Here is a 27,586-nt window from a genome sequence, read left to right as displayed (position 1 = left end):
GGGTTTTATACATACAGTTAGTATAAATATTTAAAGTAGAGAAAAGAACTTTTTGGTCTGAACAATATAAGACTTAATTTGAGATGAAATTTCTGTCACAACATCATCCACACCATAACTCACTCTCCTTCATTTTAGGATTGGCTGTGAGCAAACCAGTTTTTTTTTTCTTTGATGAAAAGACCTGGAAACCCAAAACAAATTCATTGACCCATACCTGATTGAACCTGCTAGGCCACACAATATTATTCTCATCAATGATGAATGAAGTATTTGATGAAATATGCGGGTCTATCTTTCCAACTTTGACTCTAAGAAAAGATTGGTTTGGGAATGTCTTCCAGTTGATAATATCAAATGCAGCTATTTTTTCACCATTTTGGTCAAAAGAAATCTTTTCTCCAGCACTGTTGTTAAATGAAACTTTTCTTAGAAAGTGATGTAGCTAAGATACAAAGGGAGAAAATTCATAAGGATAACTATTTAATAAGTGAGAGGCAAATGCTATTTTTAAGAAGGAAGGAAGGAAGGAAAGAAGGAAGGAAGGAAGGAAGGAAGGGAAGGAGGGAGGGAGGGAGGGAGGGGATTGGATTGGAGGGAGGTGTGCAGGAGGTACAAACAGAGATATACAAGGTACAAACAGGGATGATAAACTATTCTATTAACAATGTATGAGGTATCAATAGTATAACAGCTTTACTGAATCTTTCATTACTGAATTTGCTATTCCTTTTGTTAGGTAAAGGTAAAGGTTCCCTTCACACATACATGCTAGTCATTCCTGACTCTAGGGGGTGATGCTCATCTCTGTTTCAAAGCCGAAGAGCCAGTGCTGTCCAAAGACGTCTCCGTGGTCATGTGGCCAGCATGACTAAACACCAAAGGCGCACGGAACTCTGTTACCTTCCCACCAAAAGTGGTCCCTATTTTTCTACATGCATTTTTTATGTGCTTTTGAACTGCTAGGTTGGCAGAAGCTGGGACAAGTAATGGGAGCTCACCCCGTTACGTGGCACTAGGGATTCAAATAGTTGATCTGCCGACCTTTCGATCGACAAGCTCAGCATCTTAGTCACTGAGCCACCGCATCCCTTATTCCTTTTGTTAAGGCTGTGCAAAATATTGAAGAGGTCCTTTCTTTTGTTTATGCTTTGGGTAAAAAGCCTTTTTTGAAACCACAGGGCCTCTCATTTCTAAAGAGTATACCAAACCTTCCCTATTGATCTGTTTTGTGTCATTCTGACAGATTTTCCAGTTGAGGAGCTTTCAGAATGTGGTTTTCAAGAGTTAATCTAGGTTTTAATTGATCTTGTCACGGTATAGTCTACTACAGCTATCATGATATTGTTGAACTCCATGACTGTAAAGATATCTAAGTTGGTACAGATACCGAATCCATGCAATGAGATACAACTTGTAACTTTTCTGAATCCTAAAAAAAATCTCAAGTATCCTCATTCCCATCCTAGGAAGATCTGGGAGACAAGCCTTGCTGAGGAGTTGAATCTATTGGGATCTTGTAGCAAATCCTTCTCAGTGGCATCACCTGTCCCATGGAACAACTTGCTTTCATATATAAAAGACTACTTCTTCCTAAAGAGCATCCATAAAGAAGTAAAATTTTAGCTTGGATAAATTATGTAGTTATTTTGGGTCCACATATCCTTAGATACATAAGAATTTGAAAGGTATACAAGAAAGATTTGAAACCTTGTTTATTCAACAAACCACACCATTTGGCGGAAGGGTGATAAACATATGCCAAGAATGGTGATAGGGCTGTTTCAGTATAAATTGTTTAGTAAAGCTATATGGTAGATAGGTTGAAGTTTGTATACTTGTAAAAGATTATTTTAGCTGTTGTGAATATATTGTGGTACAAATTAATTTTAGAACAGAACAGAACAGAACAGAACAGAACAGAACAGAATAGAATAGAATATCAGAGTTGGAAGGGATCTTGGAGTCTTCTAGTCCAAACCCCTGCTTAGGCAGGAAACCGTACACCACTTCAGACAAATGTTTATTCAACATCTTCTTAAAAACTTCCAGTGTTGGAGCATTCACAACTTCTGGAGGCAAGTTGTTCCACTTATTAATTGTTTTAACTGTCAGGAAATTTCTTCTTAGTTCTAGGTTACTTCTCTCCTTGATTAGTTTCCACCCATTGCTTCTTGTCCTGCCCTCAGGTGCTTTGGAGAATAGCTTGACTCCCTCTTCTTTGTAGCAGCCCCTCAGATATTGGAACATTGCAATGTTCCAATCATGTCTCCCCTAGTCCTTATTTTCATTAAACTAGACATACCCAGTTCCTGCAACCGTTCTTCATATGTTTTAGCCTCCAGTCCCCTAATCATCTTTGTTGCTCTTCTCTGCACTCTTTCTAGAGTCTCAACATCTTTTTTACATCGGGGTGACCAAAACTGAATGCAGTATTCCGAGTCTGGCCTTACCAAGGCATTATAATATAATATATTTTATTTGGGTTGTTTTCATTTCATGTCCCATTTCTTGTAATATTCATTGCTGTTCATATCTTATTTGTTAATTATTTAATTGTAGTTGGATGCCTGAGGCAAAATATCAAAAATTAAAAATTCCTTCCTTATTGCTTTAGGATCTACTCTGCTGGTTAGAATCTATCCCTGTGACGATAATGTATATTTCTTTTTACTATTTTCTTGTTTTTAATCTGTTTATTTGCTGTGAACAGCTCCTATTATTTTTATTAATAATAACAGGAAAAGGCTAATACTTCTTTGTACAGGCAAAAAATAGAAGACTCTTCTCTTTGATTTGTTTAAGATTGCAATTCAGCTCTAGCCTTCCTTCAATAACATCAAGTCCAAAGAAACAGGTCATCTGTCTTGATCCTAACAGTTCATGAAGGAAACCAAGCCACCATGGCATCCCTTAGGGCTGCAATTGTTTAATGTTTGCTAAATGGTTAAAGTAGACATCATAATAAGCATTCTAATAATCAGTTAATGTAAGAAGAATCTGAGAGCTGGAATGAATGGTTCTTTGTACTGAGTTGTTTCCAGTGGTGGGATTCATTTATTTTTTACTACTGGTTCTGTGGATATGGCTTGGTGGGTGTGGCTTGGTGGGCATGGCAGAGGAGGGATACTATAAAATCTCCATTCCCACCCCACTCCAGGGGAAGGATACTATAAAATCTCCATTCCCTCCCCACTCCAAGAGAAGGTTACTGCAAAATTCCCATTTCCTCCTGATCAGCTGGGGCACAGGAGGCAGAGAATAGATGGGGGCAGGGCCAGTCAGAGGTGGTATTTACCGATTCTCCAAACTACTCAAAATTTCCGCTACTGGTTCTCCAGAACTGATCAGAACCTGATGAATACCACCTCTGATTGTATCTCATCCATTTGACATAAGAAATGAAAGGCTGTGGGGCAAATAGAAAGGAAAAAAGACCTTCATCCAATCTAATACCTTATTTCCTAAATAATTTCAAACTTGTTACATGTACCTATTTTCCCTTGGGTTTTACCTGCCGTGAATGTTGATTGAGAAGCTTCTGCTCTTTTGACAATGTGTGTTGTTTGGAATTCATCCCATGTATTAAGTGCAGGGCGTGTGCCACAGTATGGACGGCATTGTAGATACTATAGCTGTGAGCAGTCATCCTCGTTTCAAAAATAGACTCAGAGAGAGTGTTCAGTTTCTCCTCTCCAGTGCAGGTCCTCTCAGGTCTGTCCCTTGAGTTTCGGTTAGACAAGGAGCATCCAAACACGCTTTCCCAAAATAGCTGGAAAAAGCCATCCTCTTTTTCTGAGCTAGGTTTCCTGGTCTGAAGAAATGTTTGGAATCCTGATATCTCCTCAGAGTGAACTGCCAAAGCGAGAGCACCGTGAAGGAAGTCTATGCCCGTATTCCTCTGAAAAGGGAGGGAGGCGAAGTCCATCTGGGCTGTCATGATCCAAACTTTACTCTCAGCCTTAGTTGATCGGTCATATTCTGAAAGTGCGATGAGCACTCTGAAAACGAGCATCGTCTGCAGTTCTCCATGTGTGAATAAGACGTTGTAACTGCTCCGCTCAGTGATCTTATAGGTTTCCACCCCCTTTTCTACAAGATTAAAGGTGTTACTAGAAAAGCTGTGCTTGGGTAACTTTTGAATGAAATCAAAGCAAATGCCGCTCTGAGAAAAAAAAGGAAGGACTTTCTGCACAAGCCTTTCTCCGTTCTCGTCTTCGATATAAAGCACCCCTATCCACGTCCACCTGAAATATAGAAGTAAGTGAAGAATTCCATTGTATTGATGGGTCCAGTTTGGAAACATCTGTTGAACAAAAGCTTCCTCGCGTTTGTTATCCATCACTGGAGAAGAACCATACATGAGCTAAAGGAGATTTGAAAAGGAGATCAGGTTTGCAAAATACATTAATATGCATGTGTGTGTATGTGTGTTTGTGCATGTGTGTATCAGTGGTAGGTTTCAAAATTTTTACTACTGGTTCTGTGGGCGTGGCTTGGTGGGTGTGGCTTGGTGGGCACATCAGGGGAAGGATACTGTAAAATCTCCATTCCCTCCCCACTCCAGGGGAAGGCTACTGCAAAATCCCCATTTCCTCCCAATCAGCTGGGACTCAGGAGGCAGAGAATAGATGGGGGTGAGGCCAGTCAGAATTTTTACTACCAGTTCTCCAAACTACTCAAAATTTCTGCTACCGGTTCTCCAGAACTGGTCAGAACTTGCTGAAACCCACCTCTGGTGTGTATATAGATACACACACAAACACATGCACACAAATTAACACAAATCCAAGATGCATAGAGAAATAAAACAGAAAATATACTTATATGCAAATAAAAAGCAAATTTACCACATATGCACTATAAACTATTATAATATTATTGCTTATTGAAACGGAGGAAACCCATAAAATCCATCCAAATTTGATTTTTTTTAAAAAAATGTGGTGCCTGCCTCTGATGTCTCGTTACTTTAATTTTATCTGCAAATTTTTTTTTCCTAATGTGGCAATTAGTTACAATTTCCTAATGTGGTCGTGTTAATCCACATTTCAACTGTTCTTGAGTTTTTCCGGTGTTCGGTAACTATTATAGTCACCATTACCTGTTCAGGCTTCAAAGGTAATGTATAAATGCACACCTCTCAAAACATGACTGAAATTTTATGTATACCTTTGTTGCGATCACATTTATATATGAAGCAATAACTTAGATACACTAAACATATTTGCTTTTGGTTTTTCAGCAAATGCAAGAAATACTTAATTAAAACTACCTCAAAAAAAAAACCTGCCATTCCCAGGAGGCAACCAATATAGTGTGATTAGCGCTCACTGGAATATACCTATTTGCTTATCTGGCAACACTTGTTCTATGGAACAAAGTAATAAACTAATATAGCTACAGAACCCTAGAATACCTTACATAAAAGCAATATGCGCAGAGAGACAGCAGACTGCAAAATAGAATGAAATATTTTAAATATTACTTTGCTGCTGTTATGTGAACAGTAGGGAGAAAATTAATGTTCAGTCTCTGGATTGTTTATCAAATGGGGAAAAAAAAGGCCAAACTACTATCTGAATTAAGAGATTTCAGGAACTTGAAAATATTTTTGTCTAGGAGTTAAACGCAAGGATCAGTGAAAGCACAGCATTTGATTTAGGATTAAGAAATCCAATTGCCGTCATTTATTCTCTCTCAAAAAAGTTTCTCTCCACACCACCATAAAATAAAACTATGATTTTAGCTACTGAAATTAAATAGGTAATATATTCATTATTTTTAAGCTTGAAATTTGCTCTTATAAATCAACGCAGTAAGACTAATTTTGGGAACACTCCATTTTTATTTATTGATGGTACATATTTCACCAAAAATCTTATACAGAGAAGGGGATGGCTTTATTGCAGGAACACCATAAAAAACCCCACCAACCAACATTTGGATGGATAAATTGGATTTATATGTGCTAATCTGACAGGAGTCAATGGTCAATGATGTATAAACTTCTAGTAAAGTTCTAGTATAGAAAACCAAGAATTTAAGAGCCTGATTACAATACTGGAAAGAGTACTGAACTACAGTTTATAAAATGTGATTATCAGAAATTTACACTCTGAGAGAGCAGAAATTAGTAATTATTTGGAAAACTATTTGGAAAAAATCAAGTGCAATTCCATCTCTCTCTCTCTCTCTCTCTCTCTCTCTCTCTCTCTCTCTCTCCCTCCCTCCCTCCCTCCCTCCCTCCCTCCCTCCCTCCTTCCCTCTTCCTCTCCCTCTTCCTCTCCCTCTCTCACACACACACATCTATCTCTCATATGTCAATTCTATCATCTATCTATCTATCTATCTATCTATCTATCTATCTATCTTCTATCTATCATCTACCTACCTACCCACACATCCACCTATCCACCCAACCCACCATCCATCTACCTACCTACCTACCAACCCACTCACCCTCCTGTCCACCCACCCACCCACCCACCCACCCATCCATCCATCCATCCATCCATCCATCTATCTATCACCTACCCACCCACCCACCCACTCATCCATCCATCCATCCATCAATCCATCCATCCATTCATCTTCCTACTTGCAAAACACTGCTTTACTAGATGAAGGTAGAACTGTACTCTGCCTTCACGACTATCCTGTTCTTTGAGATCAGTCCTTGCATTCAAAACATCAAATCAAGTTAAATGTCCACTTCATATTTAAATTTCAGATGGCAAGATTGTGTCAAAACAAAGTGTATTTAATCATGTTTTTAATGAATTCCAGAAATGTATATCCTACTTCTTCAACTAATGTACTCAAATAAATTTACTTAGAAAATGAACATAGTAACTTTTTTTTAAAAAAAAAATAGCAATAAAAAATTACAGCAAAACAAAAAACCACAATGGAACTGCCAAAATGTCATCATTAACATGTATACATAACAGTGCATAATCAACAAGACACAAAAAAGAAAGATAATCATGAACATAGAACAATTGAAATTTAGTAGTGAAATACTATTAGTGAGGAAAGAAAGTTGGACACCGAGAAAGCCCAGGAGAATCTAGAAAGTACTTTACCTGTGGAACCTTGTAGATACCTAGAATGGTGGACATATGGCGGCAGACATTGGAATCAGGTCCTCCAATGACTGCAGCTGCATTGCTTCTACTATCACACTTGTAGTTTGGAATGAACTTCTTCCAGGTAGAGAGAAGTTCCATTGAGGCAAGATAAGTTGAGCTTGCACTCAAGTGACTGTTATAGATCAGGAACCCCAGAGTGATGTTTGGCAAGATGTGAGGGTTTTCATTGATTTCTTTTACCGCAAACGCCAGAGCCAGAATATGTTGGTAATTCTGAGCCAAAATCCTATAAAAGCGGATGTATTATTGGGAAAAAACACTGTGATAAAAACAAAGGCATCATCTAGAATGATAGTTTTTTTTGTTTGTTTGTTTCGAACAGTATCTATTTTGATAGCCAACACATCATTTTAAGTAAAGGCAAAAAAAGATATATTTAGGTTCATATGGCAAGGACAAGAATCAAGGACAGATTTTAACCCCCCCCCCAAGATGCAAAGAAATGAGGAGACTTGGCATTGCCTGTTTTGAAAATGCATTTTTCAACTTGCTCTTTGATTTGGATGGAAGAATTCATGTTGCTGGAAAGTAAAATAAGTTTAGCACTAGAAGAGCACAATACATACAGTAGTGGCCAAAATTGTGGAAACTTTTTGGGAAAAGTGTATTTTCTAAAACTAGCTAATAACACCACTTTTTTTTTTTATTAGTACCATAAAATTATATATCAATGGAAAGATAATTTAATCAAGGATGTAATGCAATAACTTTTATGAAGGATTAAGAAGAAAAGTGAAACACGTAGAAAAAACAAGATGTACAAAAATTATCACCATGTCAGTTAATACTTAGCTGGGTAACTTTTTGCATGAATTACGGCCTTACAACATCTTCTCATGGAGTGAACTAAGTCTTTTAGTTCTGCAGCTGTTATAATGTGAGACCAAGATTGAATGATTGCTTCTATTAACTGGGTTTTATTGCTGGGTCACTTCTGACTAACAAGTTTCTTTAGTTGGCTCCATATATTTTCAATTGGGTTAAGGTCTAGGCTATTCCCAGGCCATTCCAGCAGTGGAATATGATTATCTTTAAACTCCAAAAAAAAAAAAAAGTGGTGTTATTAGCCATCAAACCTCAAAAATACACTTTCCTCAAAAGATTTCCATGATTTTGGCCACTACTGTAGTTAGATCAACTAGTTAGATTTTCCATCCATGTTCAACCCCCCCTTACCTATTGTGAGACTAGCCAAAGTTGATTAAGTGTGTTCCCTGAAACTACATGTATTCAAATAAAGGAAATAATACAGATGGTGTGCCAAGAGGACAAGGCAATATCCATGACTGTTGGGTGCCTTCATACATGAGAAGGCTTGTTCTGTACATGACATGGCTGAAATGTTTGAACTTGTTCCAGAAGATAATATTTAAAAAAAACAAACAAACCATAATGTTTAAATTATGAGAAAGCAGATTTTGGTTGCACACCAGAAATAATTTCCTAATGATAAGAACTATTCAATTATAGAAGAGACTGCATCAGGAAATATTTTCATAGGGGGAAAAAAATCTTTCCAGATTGACCATAAGGCAAACAAAACAAAAAAATGTTTAGCAGGTGGCAAGATAAAATAGCTTTATCTTTCTGGCATAATACTTATTTAAACTTGTTTTAGCTTTGTTTTTACCTGGTTTCTTTTACCGATATATTGCACTATATAGGTTTTATATGCTTTTATGCTTTCAACTGTATATCATCCAGAGTCACTCTCAGAGTAAGATGGGTAGTACCTAACTTTGACAAAAATAAATACATAAAAGTGATACGGATCAGATTAAACATTATTAACCTAATCTAGGGGGGAAAAGATGCCATATTATAAACTATGCATGATTACATCCTCAGAACAAAATTCTATTAATGAAATACCTCTTAAGTTCCTTTTTTTTTGAGAACTTGCTTACATGATATCATCTAAGAGATCCAGCGAAGGGGCTGTTTTAAAGGTGATTGGCTGTAAAAAGACATAACTCTGAGACATAATACCAGCAATGTTGAGTTCCCCTGGATGATAATATTTATGAAGAATAGGAAGAAGAATCTGGATTCCTAGAAACATCAGTCCTGATATAAACACCACTATCATGCTCTGTTACACTCTACTTTCTGGGAAGTCTTTCAGCCAGCTTTGTTGAGGTAGTCAAAGAGATGTCAGTTATCATAAAAAGCTGGATAATTACTCTCTTACTAAAAAGGTTGATGCAAATGTTGGGTGTGCCAAATGTCAAGAACGTGTTTATCTTGCTTGCTGTTCCATCTCTAAGTGGCAGAGGCTGGATTATTAGAACAATTTAGTCTTAATAGTTTTGCTGCAGCCCAAGGACACTCTTGAATGAAAGGATGAAAAGATCATGATAATCTTGATAATTGCAGGATAGATGGAATTGACAATTATTTAGAACTGCCAGTGTTTTGTTGACTTTAGATGAAATTAGTTGAACTTGCTTCCTGTTTGAATTGAGGGGAAGAAGAAATGGCCTAATGCATTCAATATGAGGGCAGCTAATTGCAATGAATCCAGTACATTATAACATATTGGGATCCATACTTGTTCAATACATGTTCAATATCAGAATCAGAATAGAGCTGGAAGGGACCTTGGAGGAGATCCTATACACGGGTGGGTTGTACTTACCTTTACTACTGGTTCGCAACGGGGTCATGCACCACTCCCTCATGACGTCGGGGTCGGCGGGCGGAGCCTCCTGCCAGTTTTACTACCGGTTCTTGCAAACCTGTCCGAACCAGGGGCAACCCACCACTTATCTTATATAATTTCAGACAAGTGACTGTCCAATCTCATCTTAAAAACCTCCAGTGATGAAGCATCCACAACATCTGAAGTCAAGCTGTTCCTCTGGTTAATTGTTCTCACTGTTAAGAAGTTTCTCCTTAAACTCCAGGTTACTTCTCTCCTAGATTAGTTTCACATTCAGTGTTTGTTGTCTTGCTTTCTGGTGCTTTGGAAAATAAATTTACCCCTCCTCTTTGTGGCAGCCTCTTAAATACTGGAATACTGGTATCATGATCTCAATAGGGGCCTGGTGGCTCAGCAGACTGAAAGCATTGTGATTAACACCAGCTGTCTGCAATTACTGTAAGTTCGAATCTCACCAGGCTCAAGGTTGACTCAGCCTTCCATCCTTTCTAAGGTAGGTAAATTGAGGACCCAGTTTGTGGGAGCAATAAGCTGACTTTGTATAAATATACAAAAAGTATGAAGGCTATTGCTTAACTCATTGTAAGCCGCCCTGAGTCTCCGGAGAAGGGCGGCATATAAATCAATTTTTTTAAAAAAAATAGTCCTTTTTTTCTCTAGACTAGCCAAACCCAATCCTCCAACCATACTTCATATGTTTTAGCCTCCAGGCCTTTATATTATATATTGATTAGATTAAAATTTTATTAGATTAGATTATTACATTAGATACCATATTTTCAGAATATAAAATGCACCTTTTTCCCCCAAAAAAGAGGGTGAAAATCTGGGTGCGTCTTATATTCTGAATGTAGCCCTGCCTAGCCTCGCAAACAGAGATTTCACAGGCTGAAAGAAGCCTCCGAAAGAAGCTTCAGAAAAAAAGCCTCAGAAACGAAGCTTCAGAAAAAAGCCTCTGAAAGGCTTTTATCTAAAATAATATGGCAAGCAACAAAAGAAGAATCAGTAAAGGTTCTAACCAAACTATGTTAACAAATCTGGAAAATGACACAGCAGATTGGAAGAGGTTAATCTACATGCCAATACCAAAGAAAGGAGATTGAACAGAGTACAGATAATCTTTCAGAAAAAAAGCCTCTGAAAGAAGGTTCAGGAAAAAAGCCTTTTTTTCTGAAGCTCTCTTTCAGAGGCTTTCAGAGGCAGAAAAAAAAAAGCAAGGCAAAGAACTCACAACCAACAAACCTGTTGCTAAAATTTACCTCTGGGAACAGCTGATTGAGAGTATTCCGAGAGGCCAATCCACCCACCAATCAGCTTTTTTCTTATTTTCCTCCCCAAAAACTAAGCTGCTTCTTATACTCTGAAAAATACGGTATGATGTTACGTTACGTTATGTTATGTTACGTTACGTTATGTTACATTACGTTATGTTGTTATGTTATGTTATGTTATGTCATGTCATGTCATGTCATGTCATGTCATGTCATGTCTTGCCTTGTCTTGTCTTGCCTTGTCTTGTCTTCTATTATTATTATATTTTATATCTTTATAATATCTTTTATTGCTTTTCATTCATTTTGAAAGGATATGCCCAAACAACTTATTGAAAGTGGTTTTGGGTTGCTGAGCAAAAAGATGGTATCTATGAAATAATTATTTTGCAGAATCCCAGAAGTAAGCAATCACATTATGAGAATAATTATTTCCTTGATTACTTAAGTGAAAAAAGAATCAAGTCTGTGAGCATGTAAGGCAACAAATACAACTTATTATCTATGGACAGAGTGTCCAGGATAAATCAGAAGACTAATTAGGAAAGAATAAGCAAGATGGGTGGCATAAAGTTTAATAAATAAGTAATTAACAATAACATAATAATACAACTTAATGATGAATCATAGCTGTAATATGAAGAACCTCATTGTCATCTCCATATTTCTACAAAGATAATATAATTTTGCTCTACTCTAATTCTTTTACTGACATATTGTCATAATATATAAAAATTATTTTGAGATTGCTTTGTTCTACTCTAATTCTTATTCTGATTCTAATTTAATTAGAATAGAATTAATGCTGATTAAAGAAAGAATGGATGGAAACTCATTCAAGAGGAGAAGCACACTGGAATTAAGAAGAAATTTTCTAACAATGCGGACAATTAACCAGTGGAATTGCTTGTTTTCAGAAATTGTGGGTGCTTCATCACTGGAGGTCTTTAAGACAGCCACTGTCTGAAATAGTGTAAGTGTCAGCGTTCCAAGTAACGCACCCACAGAGAGCAGAACTCCGAGGCAGATAGATTCCTCAAAGAACAATTTGGTTGGATACATCATATTGGCACAACTGATGAAAACCAACTCTGAAAATTCCCACGGTTTTCACATGGTTAAAAGTGAAAGTTCCCCCTTTCCCACAAGTCCCATCAAGTGCTGGCTGGTTGCTTGGTTACTTTCTCCTCCTCCTCCTCCTTCCAGCCACCCGTTGAAATGACCTTGATTCCCACAGGATACTTTTTTTGTTTTGGCTACAAACTCCCAGCTATCTTTTTTCCTCCCCCCTCCCATCCAGTGGCAACCTTGAAGCCTTAAAGATAGCCACAGCCAGGTTTGCTTCAGGGTTGACAATAAGGTCGCCTGCTTGAGCAAGGGGTTGTAGTAGAAAACTTCAAAGATCCCTTCCACCTGTATTCTGTTTTATTGATTGATTGATTGAATGATTGATTGATTATTCTGCCATATTGGCATGATAAATGTAGATTGTTGTAGTATGTATGTATGTATGTATATATATATATATATATAATTATACATAATGATAAATTAAAAATATGTTTGGGAAATAGCTTATCCAGGATCCCAGACAGCCTGTAACAGTCTTGGAATTTCCATACCACCCGTATTTCTATAGTTAAAATTTGCAACTGCTTTGTGAGTTTTTCCTCAGATTCCTCAGCTTCCAAGGACAGTAACTTTTCCATGCCAGAACAATCTGAAGCAGTTCCACAGCAAAACAGTAATTGGGAATACTTTGTGCCACACTAAGCTGGTGAAATTTTAGGACTGAATGATGGAGTTCGGTACCAGACTTACATAGAAAAATATTTCACAAGGAAGTAGATGGGGTTCCGGATATGAATAATAAGTCCTCTTCTTTTTGTACCATTCATTATGCCCTCCCCTCCATTAATTCTATCACCATTGGCGAATATTCAAGAATTTACTGCTGCCTTTCTACCTATTTTATCTACTTGCATTTGCATGCTTTTGAACTGCTAGGTTGGCAGGAGCTGGAGCAAGTAACAGGAACTCTACTGTGCCATGCAGGACGTGGGCCTTGAATCCAGCTGTCAGCTTTTCAGCTGACAAGCTCAATGTCTTTAACTACTGAACCATTGTGTACTACTTTGGTGGGAAGAGAGCAACATTCTGTGCACATCGGCTTATAGTCATGCTGGCCTCATGACCACAGAAGTGTTTTTGGACAACATTGGTTCTCTTAGCAAAGAAATGAAGTTGAGCACCATGCACTAGAATTGGACATGACTCGGCAGGGAAAATCTTTACCTTTACCTTTCTGTATCCCAACGGGGAGGATAGAACACTGTTCCTGCTAACTTCTTGTAACGGGACCGGCCGTCGTGAGAGGATGGCTGGCTATTAGCCTCCATTGGCGAAAAAGAACATTGGACCTTCTCCCTGTCGTGAGAGGACAGTGGAGTCCTGCTCTATAAATGGACATTGTGTGACCTTTATGCTCAGTTATCCCTTTGGACTATGATAGACTCCCAGACCGGCCTTTCTTTCTCATCTTTGGTTCGGTTGATGCTCCAAAAAGCCGACCTTCTTGCGCTGCGAGACTCCCCCCTCTCGCAGGCCTGGCCCTCCACATTATCAAGGGCCTATCTTGATGACGGGCTTTGGAACCCCGAGAGATGGCATGTAGCGAAGAGGGGGTTGAGGGGTTTTTTAGCTAAATTTTTAAAGAAAATTTTAAGGGGACCCGGGAGGGAGGGAGGGGGTTGTAAAAGCGGACCTGGGGGGGTCCAGATAGCGACTGAGCGAGATGATGGGTTGATTACTTGTGGCAGGAAGGTCGTGAAAGGAAATTTAACCGGGGAGCAGGGGGATGACAGGAACGGCTGTGAAATTGAAATAATGAGTGGGAGGGGCAGGTATGGTGGACACAGGGGGTCATATCAAGTCTCGGGGGTGCGCATATGCTGTTTACGAGCGATTGCGCACTCCGGCCCCCAATGCGTGACTCGTGTCCTGGGTTGTGTAGAGTCTCAGGCCCAGGGTCTGCGACTGATGTTGTGTAATGCCAGGTCGGTGGTTAATAAAGCCCCTCTCATTTGTGATCTTATTTTGGAGGGGGGTGCGGACCTGGCAGGTATTACGGAGACCTGGTTGGGCCAGGAGGGGGGCCCCCCTTGTTGAGATGTGCCCACCAGGTTTCCGTGCATTTCATCAGCCAAGAGCCCAGGGGAGGGGTGGGGGAGTGGCGGTGATTATTAGGGAAAGTCTTTGTCTGAGGGAGACCACTGTTCCTCAGATAGCCGGATGTGAGTCCCTTTGTGTGAAGTGGGGCCGTGGGGTGCAGATGGGTTTGCTGACTATGTACCTGGCTCCCTGCCATGTGGCAGCGACCCTGCCCGAGCTACTCGACGTCATTGCCGGGGTGGCGGTTGATACCCCCAGACTTATCGTCATGGGGGATTTCAACCTTCCATCCGCGGATGAGACGTCAGAGGCGGCTCGGGAGTTCATGGCTTCCATGACGGCCATGGACCTGACCCAGTTAGTTCAAGGCCCAACTCACATAGGGGGACACACTCTGGACTTGATTTTTGTCTCTGGTCAGTGGTTGAATGATCTTGGTAGAGGGGACCTAGATATTAAACCCTTGTCATGGACAGATCATTCGCTCCTCCAACTAGACTTTCCTACCGCCTTCCCCCGCCGCAGGGAGACGGAACCAACTAGATGGTTCCGTCCCAGGCGCCTGATGGACCCCGAAAGGTTCCTGACGGAGCTTGGGCCGTTCCCTGAGACCCTAACACACTACTCGACTGAGGAGTTGGTGGCCGCCTGGGAAAGGGCGGCCGCTGGAGCTTTGGACCGCATCGTGCCTTTGCGGCCTCTGACCCGATGCCATTCTCAATTGGCTCCTTGGTTCTCTGAGGAGCTGAGAGAGATGAAGCGTCGGAAAAGACGCCTAGAGAGCATTTGGAGGACTAGTCAATCCAATTCCGACCGGACACAGGTGAGGTCTTATATCAAGACCTACCTAGTGGCAATAAAAGTGGCAAAATCTAACCATTTTTCCGCTCTTATCGCATCTGCAGAGAACCGCCCAGCCGCCTTGTTTAGGGTGACCCACTCCCTTCTTCGGGGGGGGGAGTGCGGGAAGATCCCTTGCAGGGTCGTGCTGAGGATTTTGTGCAATTCCTGCACGATAAAGTCGCTCGGATTCGGGATGGCTTGGACTCCGACTGGATGAGTCCATGGGAGGAGACGAGGGCAGGTCTTGAGAATGTTATCTGGGAGGAGTTTGATCCTGTGACTCCTGAGGATGTGGACAGGGTTCTGGGTAAGATTAGTGCCGCCACGTGTTTATTGGACCCGTGTCCCTCCTGGTTGGTGCTGGCCTCCCGGGAGGTTACACGAGGCTGGCTCCAGGGGATTATAAGTGCTTCTCTGAGTGAGGGTGCCTTTCCTGCCGCCTTGAAAGAGGCGGTAGTGAGGCCCCTCCTCAAGAAGCCTTCCCTGGACCCGGCTGAATTAGCCAACTATCGTCCAGTCTCCAACCTCCGTTTTGTGGCGAAGGTTGTTGAGAGCATGACAACTTCCCCCGCACCTGGATGAAGCTATCTATCTGGACCCGTACCAGTCGGGCTTCAGGCAGGGGTACAGCACAGAAACGGCATTGGTCGCATTGGTGGATGATCTCTGGAGGGCTCGGGACAGGGGTTGCTCCTCTGTCCTAGTCCTATTAGAACTCTCAGCGGCTTTTGATACCATCGACCATGGTATCATGCTGCAGCAGTTGAGGGGGTTAGGAATAGGGGGCACCGTTCTGTGGTGGTTCTCCTCCTTCCTCTCTGACCGCTCGCAGTTTGTGTTGTCAGGGGGACAGAGGTCGACCTCGAGGCATCTCGCATGGGGAGTGCCGCAAGGGTCGGTCCTCTCGCCCCTCCTGTTCAACATTTATGTGAAGCCGCTGGGTGAGATCATCCGTGGTTTTGGGGTGAAGTGTCATCTGTACGCTGATGATACTCAGCTGTACATCTCCACCCCAGACCACCCCAATGATGCCCTTGATGTGATGTCCCGCTGCCTGGAGGCCATGCGGGCCTGGATGGGGAGGAACAGGCTCAGACTCAACCCCTCCAAGACCGAGTGGCTGTGGCTTCCGGCACCCCGATATAGTCAGCAGGTGCCATCGCTGACTATTGGGGGTGAATCTTTCCCCCCCACAGAGAGGGCTCGCAATCTGGGTGTCCTCCTGGATGCACGGCTGTCTTTAGAAGAGCATATGACGGCCGTGGCCAGGGGGGCTTTTTATCAGGTTCGCCTGATTCGCCAGTTGCAGCCCTTTCTGGATCGGGACGCCTTGTGCACGGTCACTCACGCCCTTGTCACCTCCCGGCTGGACTATTGTAATGCTCTCTACATGGGGCTCCCCTTGAAGAGCACTCAGAGGCTCCAACTGGTCCAGAATGCAGCCACACGGGTGGTTATGGGTGCAACTCGTTGCGCCCACGTGACACCCCTCCTGCGCGAGCTGCACTGGCTCCCAGTGGTCTTCTGGGTGCGATTCAAGGTGTTGGTCACCACCTTTAAAGCACTCCATGGCATAGGACCCGGGTACCTTCGAGACCGACTTCTGCCACCAATAGCCTTCCACCGACCAGTCCGCTCCCACAGAGAGGGTCTCCTCAGGGTGCCATCGGCCAAGTTATGTTGGCTGGCGACACGCAGGGGGAGGGCCTTCTCTGTGGGAGCCCCAGCCCTGTGGAATGAACTGCCCCCGGAAATACGTAAGATCTCCAACCTCCGGGTGTTTCGCTGCACACTAAAGACCCTGTTGTTCTGCCAGGCCGGGCTATTAACATAACGATCTTAAATTGGGGTATTTTAAATTTCTGGGATTTTAATTGGAGCCTAATTATTTAATGATTTTAAAATTTAATTGTTGTTTTGCTTTGTGTTTTTAATAGGCTGTACACCGCCCTGAGTCCTTCGGGAGAAGGGCGGTATAGAAATAAAATTATTATTTATTATTTATTTTATTTATCTTTCTAGCTAATGCCTTCAATTGATGGCAGTACATATTCCTCTTGAATGAACAACTTTTCAAAATCTGAAAGCAATGTAGTGTTGTGGACAAGGCCCCTGAACAGTCTCATTCCCTGTTGCCAACCTCCCCCATCCCACTCCAATTTTAGAATATCATCCTTATAATGGTTGGGCAAGGTTAAACCCAGATGTCTACCGCCTTCTGTCAATAACAAAAACAAAGCATGTCGCTGAATTTTAGCCTTTATCCAACAATTTCAACAGTAGAGAGAACTTTTCCATGCTTTTTCCATGCTCCAGGTCTTGTATAATTTTATCCTTTAAATTCAAGTTCCTCGTATACTTTTCTTTTTTACTTCTTTCCTCTTCTTAGAATACTTTTGTTATTTATTTCAGGCCTAATCAAAATAATATAACATTTGGGAAAAAAGATACAGCTCAGTAACCCAAAACTGGATGCTACAATGGAAAAGATCTCCACAGCCACCATATATTTTCCCTTTGTACTCAGATAAGTGGGAATAAAGGACAACCAAACACTGCAAAATATTAACATGCTAAAAGTGATAAATTTGGCTTCATTAAAACTGTCAGGCAGCTTTCTTGCTAGGAAAGCCACTGTAAAGCTCATAATGGCCAAGAAGCCCATAAAACCCAAGACACAGTAGAACATAAAGACAGATCCTTCATTGCATTCCAGAACAATTTCTGTAGTCATTGCTTGCATGTCCAAATTTGGGAAAGGGGGAGATATAGATAGCCATATAATACAAATGGTAACTTGAATGAATGAGCAACAAAGAATAATGGAGGTGACCATCCACTTCCCCATCCATTTCCTCATCCCCGATCCTGGCTTTGTCACCATAAAGGCCAGAACCACAAGGATGGTTTTAGCTAACACTGAAGAAACTGCCACAGAGAAAATGATGCCGAAGGCAGTTTGTCGTAGAAGGCAGGTTATCTTTTTTGGGTGGCCAATGAATAGGAAAACACAAAGGAATGAAAGCAAGAGGGCAATAAGGAGAACGTAGCTGAGGTACTGGTTGTTGGCCTTAACAATGGGGGTGTCCTGGTACTTGAGGAAAGTCCAGAGCACTAGTACCGTTATGAGAGAAAAGGAAGAAGCAAGAATGACCAAACCACTCCCTAAAGGTTCTTCATAAGATAAAAAGCTCATTGTTTTTGGAATGCATGAACTGTGTTCTGGATCCGGATACTGGTCTTGTGGACACTGGAAACAGATATCCATATCTGAAAAAGCAAGCAGAAATATAATTGTTTTCACTAACATTTCTGCAAACAATGCTCAAATTTGTATGAATGTTCTAAGAAAACATCCATAAGAGCCGTGGTGGTGCAGTGATTAGAATGCAGTACTGCAGGCTACTTGTACTGCCTGCCGACAATTGCTGCCTGCAATTTGGCAGATCAAATCTCACCAGGCTCAAGGTTGACTCAGCCTTCCATCCTTCTGAGGTGGGTAAAATGAGGACCCAGATTGTTGGAGGAAATATGCCGACTCTGTAAACCACTTAGAGAGGGCTGTAAAAGTACTGTGAAGCGATATATAAATCTAAAGTGCTATTGCTATAACCTTTGTCATATTATTAGATTTATAAAATTTCAAACCAATGCATGATTTACAACATTTGATTATATAGGTAGCCTTTAACTTATGAACATAATTGAACCGGGCAATTATGGTTGTAAGTTGTGATAGTTGTAAAGCAGATTCACCATGTGACTGGACCTGATTTTACTATGTTTTTGCAGTTGCCATTAAATTAACACTGCATTTATAATCTGCACCCATCCTTTTGGTCTTTGGAAAAGGCTTGAAGACCTGGCTTTGCCAATTATAATTCTGGAGGTAATTAGTCCTCCCCGTCTTTGTTTTATTGGTGCATTGGAGTATCTCAAGAGTTCTCCAATGCATAAATAAAACAGTCCAACCTCCTAAACGATTATGGAGAATCAATATGTAAAGAGACTTCATAAAACAGAGAGGAAGGACAAATGTTTTAAGCAGCTAAAAGAAGAAACATCAAAGTACAAAGTATATGAAAGTGGGAAATTCTATAGATATTCTATATGTTATTCAGCCGCCTCTACAGAGCTTTTGACACAAATCTTATATTGAATTACAGTGGTGGCCAAAATTGTGGAAACCTTTTGGGAAAAGTTTATTTTTAAGGTTTGATGGCTAATAACACCACTTTTTTGGGGGGAGTTTCAAGATAATCATATTCCACTGCTGGAATGGCCTGGGAATAGCCCAGATCTTACCCCAAATGAAAATCTATAGAGCCGACGAAAGAAACTTGTTAGTCAGAAGCGACCCAGCAATAAAACCCAGTTAATAGAAGCAATCATTCAATCTTGGTTTCACATTATAACAGCTGCAGAATTAAAAGACTTGGTTCAGTCAATGGGAAGACATTGTAAGGCTGTAATTCATGCTAAAGGTTACCCAACTAAGTATTAACTGACGTGGTGATAATTTTTGTATATCTCATTTTTTCTATGGTGATAATTTTTATGTATCTCATTTTTTCTACGTGTTTCACTTTTCTTCTTTATACTGTAACTGCTATTCTAACTTTCATAAAATTTATTGCATTACATTCTTGATTAAATTATCTTTCCATTGATGTATAATTTTATGGTACTAATAAAAAAAAGTGGTGCTATTAGCTAGTTTTAGAAAATACACTTTTCCCAAAAGGTTTCCACAGTTTTGGCCACTACAGTATTTAGCCATGGTCTTTACATTAACTACTCCATTAAATCCACCCATACTGAAAGTTAATGTTAAATTTATGATAAGAAACTCAGGGTTATAAAGATCAAATTGTTATATTCTCTTACATTCTTACCTTTTTGAGTTGAAATCTGGCCTTCAGGACATGGGAAGCAATCATAGCAGCAAAATGGTTTGCCTTCCTTCTTTCTCTTGACTGAACCTGGATAGCAATTCTCATTACACACCGAACGGGGAAGTACCTATTCATAAATGAGCAAAATAGTAGAATAGAATAGAATAGAATAGAATAGAATAGAATAGAACAGAACAGAACAGAACAGAACAGAACAGAACAGAACAGAATAGAATAGAATAGAATAGAATAGAATAGAATAGAATAGAATAGAATAACAGAGTTCCTTTTATCAACCAGAAGAAAATAAACATAAAAAGTTAGTCTTATTAGCAAGCTTCCACTGAATTACACTCATACAACATGTTCTTCAGAATAACAGAATAACAGAGTTGGAAGGGATCTTGGAGGTCTTCTAGTCCAACTCCCTGCTCAGGAAACCCTATACCATTTCAGACAAATGCACTAGAATTGGACATGACTCTGGAGCCTGGGGAGGCCATTTTTGCCCTCCTGGAGGCTCGAGGAAAGCCTCCAGAGCCCAGAGAGGGCAAAAGCCCCCCCCCCATCATGGTGCAGGCAGCCGACTAGGCCATGCCCACCATGGCCATGGCCACCCAGCAACTGGGTGAGAACTCATTGCTAAAATTTTTGAAGCCCACCCCTGCCATTTTCCGATCCATTTCTCATCCCAGATCCTGGCTTGGTCATCATGATGGCCAGAACCACAAGGTTTTAGCTAACACTGAAGAAACTTCCACAGAGAAAATAATGCTGAAGGCAGTTTGTCGTAGGAAGCAGGTTACCTTTTTGGGGTGGATTTTACCTGGTTAAACTCATTGGGCCATATAAGAGCATCATCATAAATAGAGAAAAATTTCTCTGATTGAGCCTTAGGATCTATTTTTCCAACTTTGATTCTTTGGAAGGACAGATTTGGTAATGTGATCCAATTGATAATATCAAATCCAGCCAGGATTTCACCATTTTGGTCAAAAGAAACTTCTTCTCCAGCACTGTTGTTAAATGAGACTCCTCTCAGAAAGTGGTGGAGCTAAATCAGTGAAGAAAATAAAATTAAATTAAAAGATTAAAAGATGTTTAGATTTTTTAAAAGAAAAAAAACTGTTTAATTAAGCAGAATTATTGAAACACATAAGACTTAAATGCTGTTTTAAGGTTATTAGATTCAAGAAGTGTGCCTTATTTATTATCACAATCTACTAAAAATGTGAACTTTTTTGAAGAACTACCTTTCTTCACATTGCTTGTATCAGTCAGTTGCTTCAAAAATGGGGCCACCATACACAGGGGATTCATGGTTGTTGGTAGTCACAACAATCAAATAGCTAAGGTACAATTCTAACAAAATGATAAGTAACATGTGATTCCCCAAAATTAAATCACACACACACACACAAATCAGAAAACACCAATATAAAAAGTAATTAAAAATAGCAAGGTATGTAGCCCAAATGACAAACATCTAGTTCTGCAGAATTAATTTGAAATTTTAAATGCCCATTCCAATCATTCGAAACACCAAAGACTAAATAGATACCTGCCAAATATGCTGATGGAAAAACTATCTCACTTTTTTCATTGTTGATAGAAAGCATACGCCATAATATATCAAAATTATATAGGTATACTATATGGGTATATAACAGTATAAGTATACTTTGTAGTGTACTTATAAAGATATATCAACTGTGCTGCTTCTCCTCATGGATGACAATGACTTTGGTATCTTTGAAAGACAATGAAATGAATTTAGATACCAAAACACTCATTTTTTAAGATTGTTTGATTGATTGATCGATTGATCGATCGATTCATTTATTCATTCATTCATTTTCATTAATTTATTCAACTTGAATGGGCACCCAACTCATCTTGACTGTCGGCAGCATAAAATGTAATTATTAAAAATGCATGTTTAAACAACAAAATAAGTTGGCAGTCAAAGACTCTAGTCAATACACTATTGTACATTCCTCAGTGTAGATTTAATAATTATTCTGGCCCAATACTTGATGGAAAAGCCTGTGGAGAGCCTTTTATTAGTTTAGTCGCTTTGCATCTATGCTGCAAAGATATTGTAAGCAAATTTTTCCCCTCCCTCCCTCTCCCTCTCCCTCTCCCTCTCCCTCCCTCTCCCTCTCCTTCCCTCCCTCCCTCCCTCTCCCTCTCTCCCTCCCTCCCTCTCTCCCTCCCTCCCTCCCTCTCTCCCTCTCCCTCTCCCTTTCCCTCTCTATTTAGAAACTACCCATATCCTGCCCAAACTTTGATTTTACATTATTATAACAAAGTAATTACTTGATATGGATATTGACTGAAATTCCTCCTCCCTTCAATCGTCATTGTTCTCTCTTGCAATGTGGATGAAAGCATGCCATGCAAAGCATGTGCCACGGTATAGACAGCATTGTAGATGCTGTAGCTGTGGCCAGTCATGCTCATTTCATAAACAGATTCAGGAAGAGATCCCAGCTTTTCTTTTCCAGTGCATCTCTTCTCATTCTGTGGGTCTTTTTCAGAGAATGAACAAAGAAATGCCTGTTCCCAAAAAGCCCTAATAAATCCATCTTCAATTTCTGAAACGGGGTTTCTGATCTGAACAAATTGCTGGAAACCTAGAACTTCCTTTGATTGAACTGCAAATGACATAGCGCCATGGAGAAAAGATATCCCTGAATTTCTTTGAAGGGGTAAAGAGGTGAAGTCCATCTGGGCTGTCATAATCAAGACTTTATTCTTAATCACTATTGGCCTATCTCCAAACGTTGAGAGATGGAGCAGCAGTCTCAAAATCATCATGGTATGAATTTCTCCATGGATGAACCAAATCTTAGCAGTTTTCTCCATGAGAATGTTTAAAGTTGCAAAGCCTTCTTCAAACATCTGCTCAAAGCCAGTAAGATAAGTTAATTGAGGCAACTTTTCTATAAAGTCAAAGCATATGCCTTTTTGGGAATAGGAGGGAAGCACAATTTGCACAAAAGTTTCTGCATTATCATCATCCAGAGTAATCACACCAATCCAGATCCAATGAAAATGAAGCAGCAATTGTAGAATCCCTTTGTATTGATAATCCCCCTTTGGGAACATCTGGTAAAAGACACCATCTTGCATTTTCTTATTCACCAGTGCAGCAGATCCGTATGCCATCTCAAAAGAAACAAAAGAAAAGAGTAGTTAAATCTCAAAAATTGTATCTCTTTTTTTTTGGTGACCTATGTGCTTTCAATAGCAATAGCAATAGCATTTAGAGTTATATACTGCTTCATAGTGCATTACAGCCCTCTCTAAGTGGTTTACAGAGTCAGCATACTGCCCAGGGGTGGGATTCTACCAGTTTGGACTGGTTTGGGTGAACCAGTAGCTCCAACGATCAGCTGGGAGTGAACCAGTTTGCCCCAATGATCAAATGGGCCCACCCACCCATGTGTGCTATTTTCCTACCTTTATCTTCTCAGCTGATTCACACGGCAGAGCAGATTGCTGTGCCTCAGCTGTGTTTCTCCTCCGAAGAAATGTGGATGTGAAGAAACTACACACACGCACGAAGCACACAATCACCGAACTGGTTGTTAAACCGGGAGGTTCCCACCACTGATACTGCCCCCCCCCAACAATTTGGATCCTCATTTTACTCACCTCAGAAAGATGGACAGCTGAGTCGACCTTGAACCAGTCAGGATCGAACTCCTGGCAGTGGGCACAGTTAGCCTGCAATACTGCAGTCTAACCACTGCATCACCACAGCTCTTCAAGTGTACAATCTGTAGGTTAAACTATCTGCATCTATTGAGCCATGGTGGCACACTGATTAGAGTGCAGTACTGCAAGCTACTTCTGCTGATCACCGGCTGCCAGGAGTTTGGCAGATTGAATCTCACCAGGCTCAAGATTGACTCAGCCTTCTGTCCTTCCGAGGTCAGTCAAATGAGGACCCAGATTGTTGGGGGCAATATGCTGATTCTGTAAACTGCTTAGAGAGGGCTGTAAAAGCACTATGAAGTGTTATATAAGTCTAAGTTATTGCTATTGCTATCTCTTTCGGGCTAATTTCTATGTCTAAGCAGAGCAAGAGATCTAAATTCATTCTCACCTTCTTAACATCATCTTACCTGTGGAATCTTGTACAAGCAGAGAATGAGTGCCATGTGTAAAAAAATGTTAGCACTTGGGCCCCCAATGACTGCTACCAAATTCTTCTGGCTGTCACAGTTATAATTAGGTATGAATCCTTGTAAGGAAAGAGCTTCCAGTGAGGCATGGATGGTCCAGCTTGCACTGAAATGGCTGTTATAAATATGGAATCCAAGGGTATTGTTCAATAAAATGGAAGGGTGTTCATTGATCTCCTTTATTGCAAAAGCCAATGCCAGGATGTGCTGGTAATTATGTGTTAGTAACCTATGAGGAGAATTCTGAATTATCTAGAAATATATCTGCTAGTATGAAAATAATACTTTTATATTTACTTTGCACTGAAAACGGGATAAGGATAGGGATAAGAATAAGGATAAGGGATAAGGATAAGGATAAGGATAAGGATAAGGGATAGGGGAAGGGGAAGGGGAAGGGGAAAGAAAAGGAGAAGGAGAAGGAGAAGGAGAAGGAGAAGGAGAAGGAAGAAGACTCATTCACTTTACAATACCAAATTTTAAAACCAAGTACACATCATTAGAATGTTGAGATAAAAGTTTTATGCAGAGCATTGACTGAAATAAATATGTAGTTAATTGTGGAGATAAAATGCCCACAGTACACTATATTAAAATGTATGACATATCATTAATAGGTTTTAATCAAAGGTAAAACTCCATTTGACAGATCACACAGTTATCTGATAAAACAAAAATAAGTATGTTCCATATTAGCTTGCTGCAATTCAGACTGCTGATATTCAGGATTCCAGCTGCTCTATTTTCTTCTTCTCCTTCTCCTTCTCCTTCTCCTTCTCCTTCTCCTTCTCCTTCTCCTTCTCCTTCTCCCTCTCCCTCTCCCTCTCCCTCTCCTTCTCCTTCTCCTTCTCCTCCTTCTTCTGCAATCCCCCCCCCACAATGATTTAGTTCCATTCCACTTTCCATTCCCATTTAAAAGCTTCTTGCCTTTAAAGGACACTAACTTGGGACATGGTGAGAAGGAAAGAGATCTCATTGAGAATTTCTGCCCCTAGACCTCTTTGATACCCAGGTCTCAAAAAGTTCCTGAACATTTGGTGTCATTAAGTAACAGCAATTCCTTACATAGCTTCAGCATTCAGATCTTCAGAAGGATGCCTGGTAAACGTGATTTGCTCAGAAGGGATGTAAATCTGAGACATAATGCCACTAAAGATGAAATTTCCTGGTTTAATATACTTGTGAAGGATAGGAAGTGGTTCACCAATGTAACATTTCCCATTAGAGAGCGAGCATACTGTTTGTGGCAGTAGCAGAAAAAGTATAAATATCATCATTTTGGTGATAATATGAAAGTATTACATCAATCCACACATTCTTAGAATATCCAAGTGTCCTTCAGCATCATGGGTTTACTTGGTTGAGCTATGCACAAAGATGAAATTTTATCATGTAAAAGATTTGATCTCGGATGGAGAACTGGCTTGGAGGTTATTAATGAACATTTTAATAGTTGCATCAGAATCTCTAGGCACTTGAAAATAGGAATGAACAGGATTAATTTGATAAGTGGATGGCAGATGTTCCTGACTCCACAATTATAGATTCTTTACAGTATCACAAAGAAAACAGTATTTATGCACTCTCGATGGGATATATTTCTCATTTCAGAGAAGTTATAGTTCAAATATAGTTCAGGTAATAGATCAAGTTATAATTCAAAGTTATAGATTTTTGGATGGGCAAAAAAACTGCTCTTGAAAGGAGATAAAAAGAAAATAAGAAGTGAATTTCTGGGACATTACTTGAGGAGATAAAAGATCAACTTTTAAAAATAAAAATAAAGTGAAAGTAGCAAAGTGAATTTCTTGGGATTAAAATATATATGCTGGGGCTTCTGGTAGTTATTGATGGGATTCTTTTAAACCAAGACTGAATGACAAGGCTTTAAGGATATAAGAGGGAAGATGTTCTTTTTTGCTTTAAAGAGTAGAGTAGAGGGGAGGGGAGGGGAGGGGAGGGGAGGGGGGAGGGGAGGGGAGGGGAGGAGTGGAGTGGAGTGGAGTGGAGTGGAATGGAATGGAATGGAATGGAATGGAATAGAATAGAATAGAATAGAATAGAATAGAATAGAATAGAATAGAATAGAATAGAATAATAGCATACTTTATTTTATTTATTTATTTTTTAAAATTTTGATTTATATGCCGCCCTTCTCTGGAGACTCAGGGTGGTTTACAATGCGTTAAGCAATAGCCTTCATACTTTTGTATATTTATGCAAAGTCAGCATTGCCCCCACAAACTGGATCCTCAATTTACCTACCTTAGAAAGGATGGAAAGCTGAGTCAACTTTGAGCCTGGGGAGATTCGAACTTGCAGTAATTGCAGGCAGCTGAATGTTAATAACAGGCTATTAGTCTGCTGCACCACCAGGCTCATTTTTGGCCAAGTGTGGTTAGACACCCAAAGAATTTGTCTCCAGTATGGAATATAGTTACAAAACAACAGAGAAAATAATAAAATAATAATAATACTAAAAGTGTGCAAACACTAGAAGAGGAATATAAGAGCAATAAGCGGATAAATAATACTACAGCCACACTCTAGTCACCATGTTTTGTCAACTGTGAGAATTAAATATTCAGCACAAAGAAAAAAAAATGTCCTTGTGTCTAGTTCTCTTGGCATACACTACCCTATAATGCTGTCCCATGGGGAGGAGTTGAAACAGTTTGTATCCAGGATGTTAGGGGTATGGAGATATCTTCGCAGCCCTCCCTGTGACCACTAGATCATCAATTTTTTTTCTGTGATTCCATTATAAACTTGGATTTGCTTAATATTTTGATGGCAGACCTTCAGTCAATCTCAATGTATATTAAATTAAGCAAAACAAAAGTTGAAAGAAAGCAATGGTGAAATAGTTCTGAATTCCTGATGAAACAGCTATTGGAAGTCAAGCTGGATGGAACATTCTTCAAATACAATACCTTTATTTTTATGGCAGAATACAAGGTGATGTCCCTATTTTTTGCCTTCTGTGGCAGAATTGAGAAAGGCAGCTCATTTTAACTGGGTCTGACTAATCAATTAAATTAAGAATTGCTGGTCCCAGGGTCCAGACTGTGGGCTCCACACTGGCGTTGGCCCAGGGCATCGCCCAAAGACCTGGGTGTAGTTGGCCTCTCCTCAACACACCCGGCCCTGCCTCTCCCCTCCCCACCCCTCCTTGTCATGCCTGGCTGGTGAAGAGTGGCTGGGAGGGGAGGGGAGGTGCCGGGCATGCCAAGGCTATTTAGCCATTTTGCCGAACTGCCCAAAAAGTTAGCTACCAGTTCTACCGAACTGGTACAATCCGGCTGAATCCCACCATTGCTCCTTTCTAAAGTCACAATTATATCCTTGAATTTTGCCTTCTTTGCCAGCTCATTTTAACCAGGTCTGACTAATCAAT

At 40.3% G+C, this 27,586-nt stretch overlaps 2 protein-coding genes across 2 annotated transcripts; both read right to left on the bottom strand.

Annotated features, from left to right (window-relative positions):
* Positions 1–3,493: 3,493 nt before the first annotated feature.
* On the bottom strand, positions 3,494–13,486 carry LOC132711598 (vomeronasal type-2 receptor 26-like). The gene is made up of 3 exons (XM_087893484.1): positions 13,389–13,486; positions 7,089–7,380; positions 3,494–4,366 (listed from the first exon to the last, which is right to left on the bottom strand). The coding sequence occupies exons 1-3, from the start codon at positions 13,484–13,486 to the stop codon at positions 3,494–3,496; spliced, it is 1,263 nt and encodes a 420-aa protein (XP_087749610.1).
* Positions 13,487–17,353: 3,867 nt separating this feature from the next.
* LOC117673005 (vomeronasal type-2 receptor 26-like) lies at positions 17,354–25,331 on the bottom strand. Its single transcript, XM_034430139.3, has 6 exons — positions 25,255–25,331; positions 24,130–24,418; positions 22,316–23,167; positions 20,823–21,050; positions 19,997–20,123; positions 17,354–18,371 (listed from the first exon to the last, which is right to left on the bottom strand). Exons 1-6 carry the CDS (start codon positions 25,329–25,331, stop codon positions 17,470–17,472), a joined length of 2,475 nt encoding a protein of 824 aa, XP_034286030.3. The 3' UTR covers positions 17,354–17,469.
* Positions 25,332–27,586: the final 2,255 nt, after the last annotated feature.

Source organism: Pantherophis guttatus, chromosome 4 (assembly GCF_059756535.1).
Source record: "Pantherophis guttatus breed Tessera chromosome 4, ASM5975653v1, whole genome shotgun sequence".
Classification (NCBI taxonomy): Eukaryota; Metazoa; Chordata; class Lepidosauria; order Squamata; family Colubridae; genus Pantherophis; species Pantherophis guttatus.
Note: the sequence above shows the minus strand (reverse complement) of the source record. Positions and strands in the feature narration are given on the sequence as shown.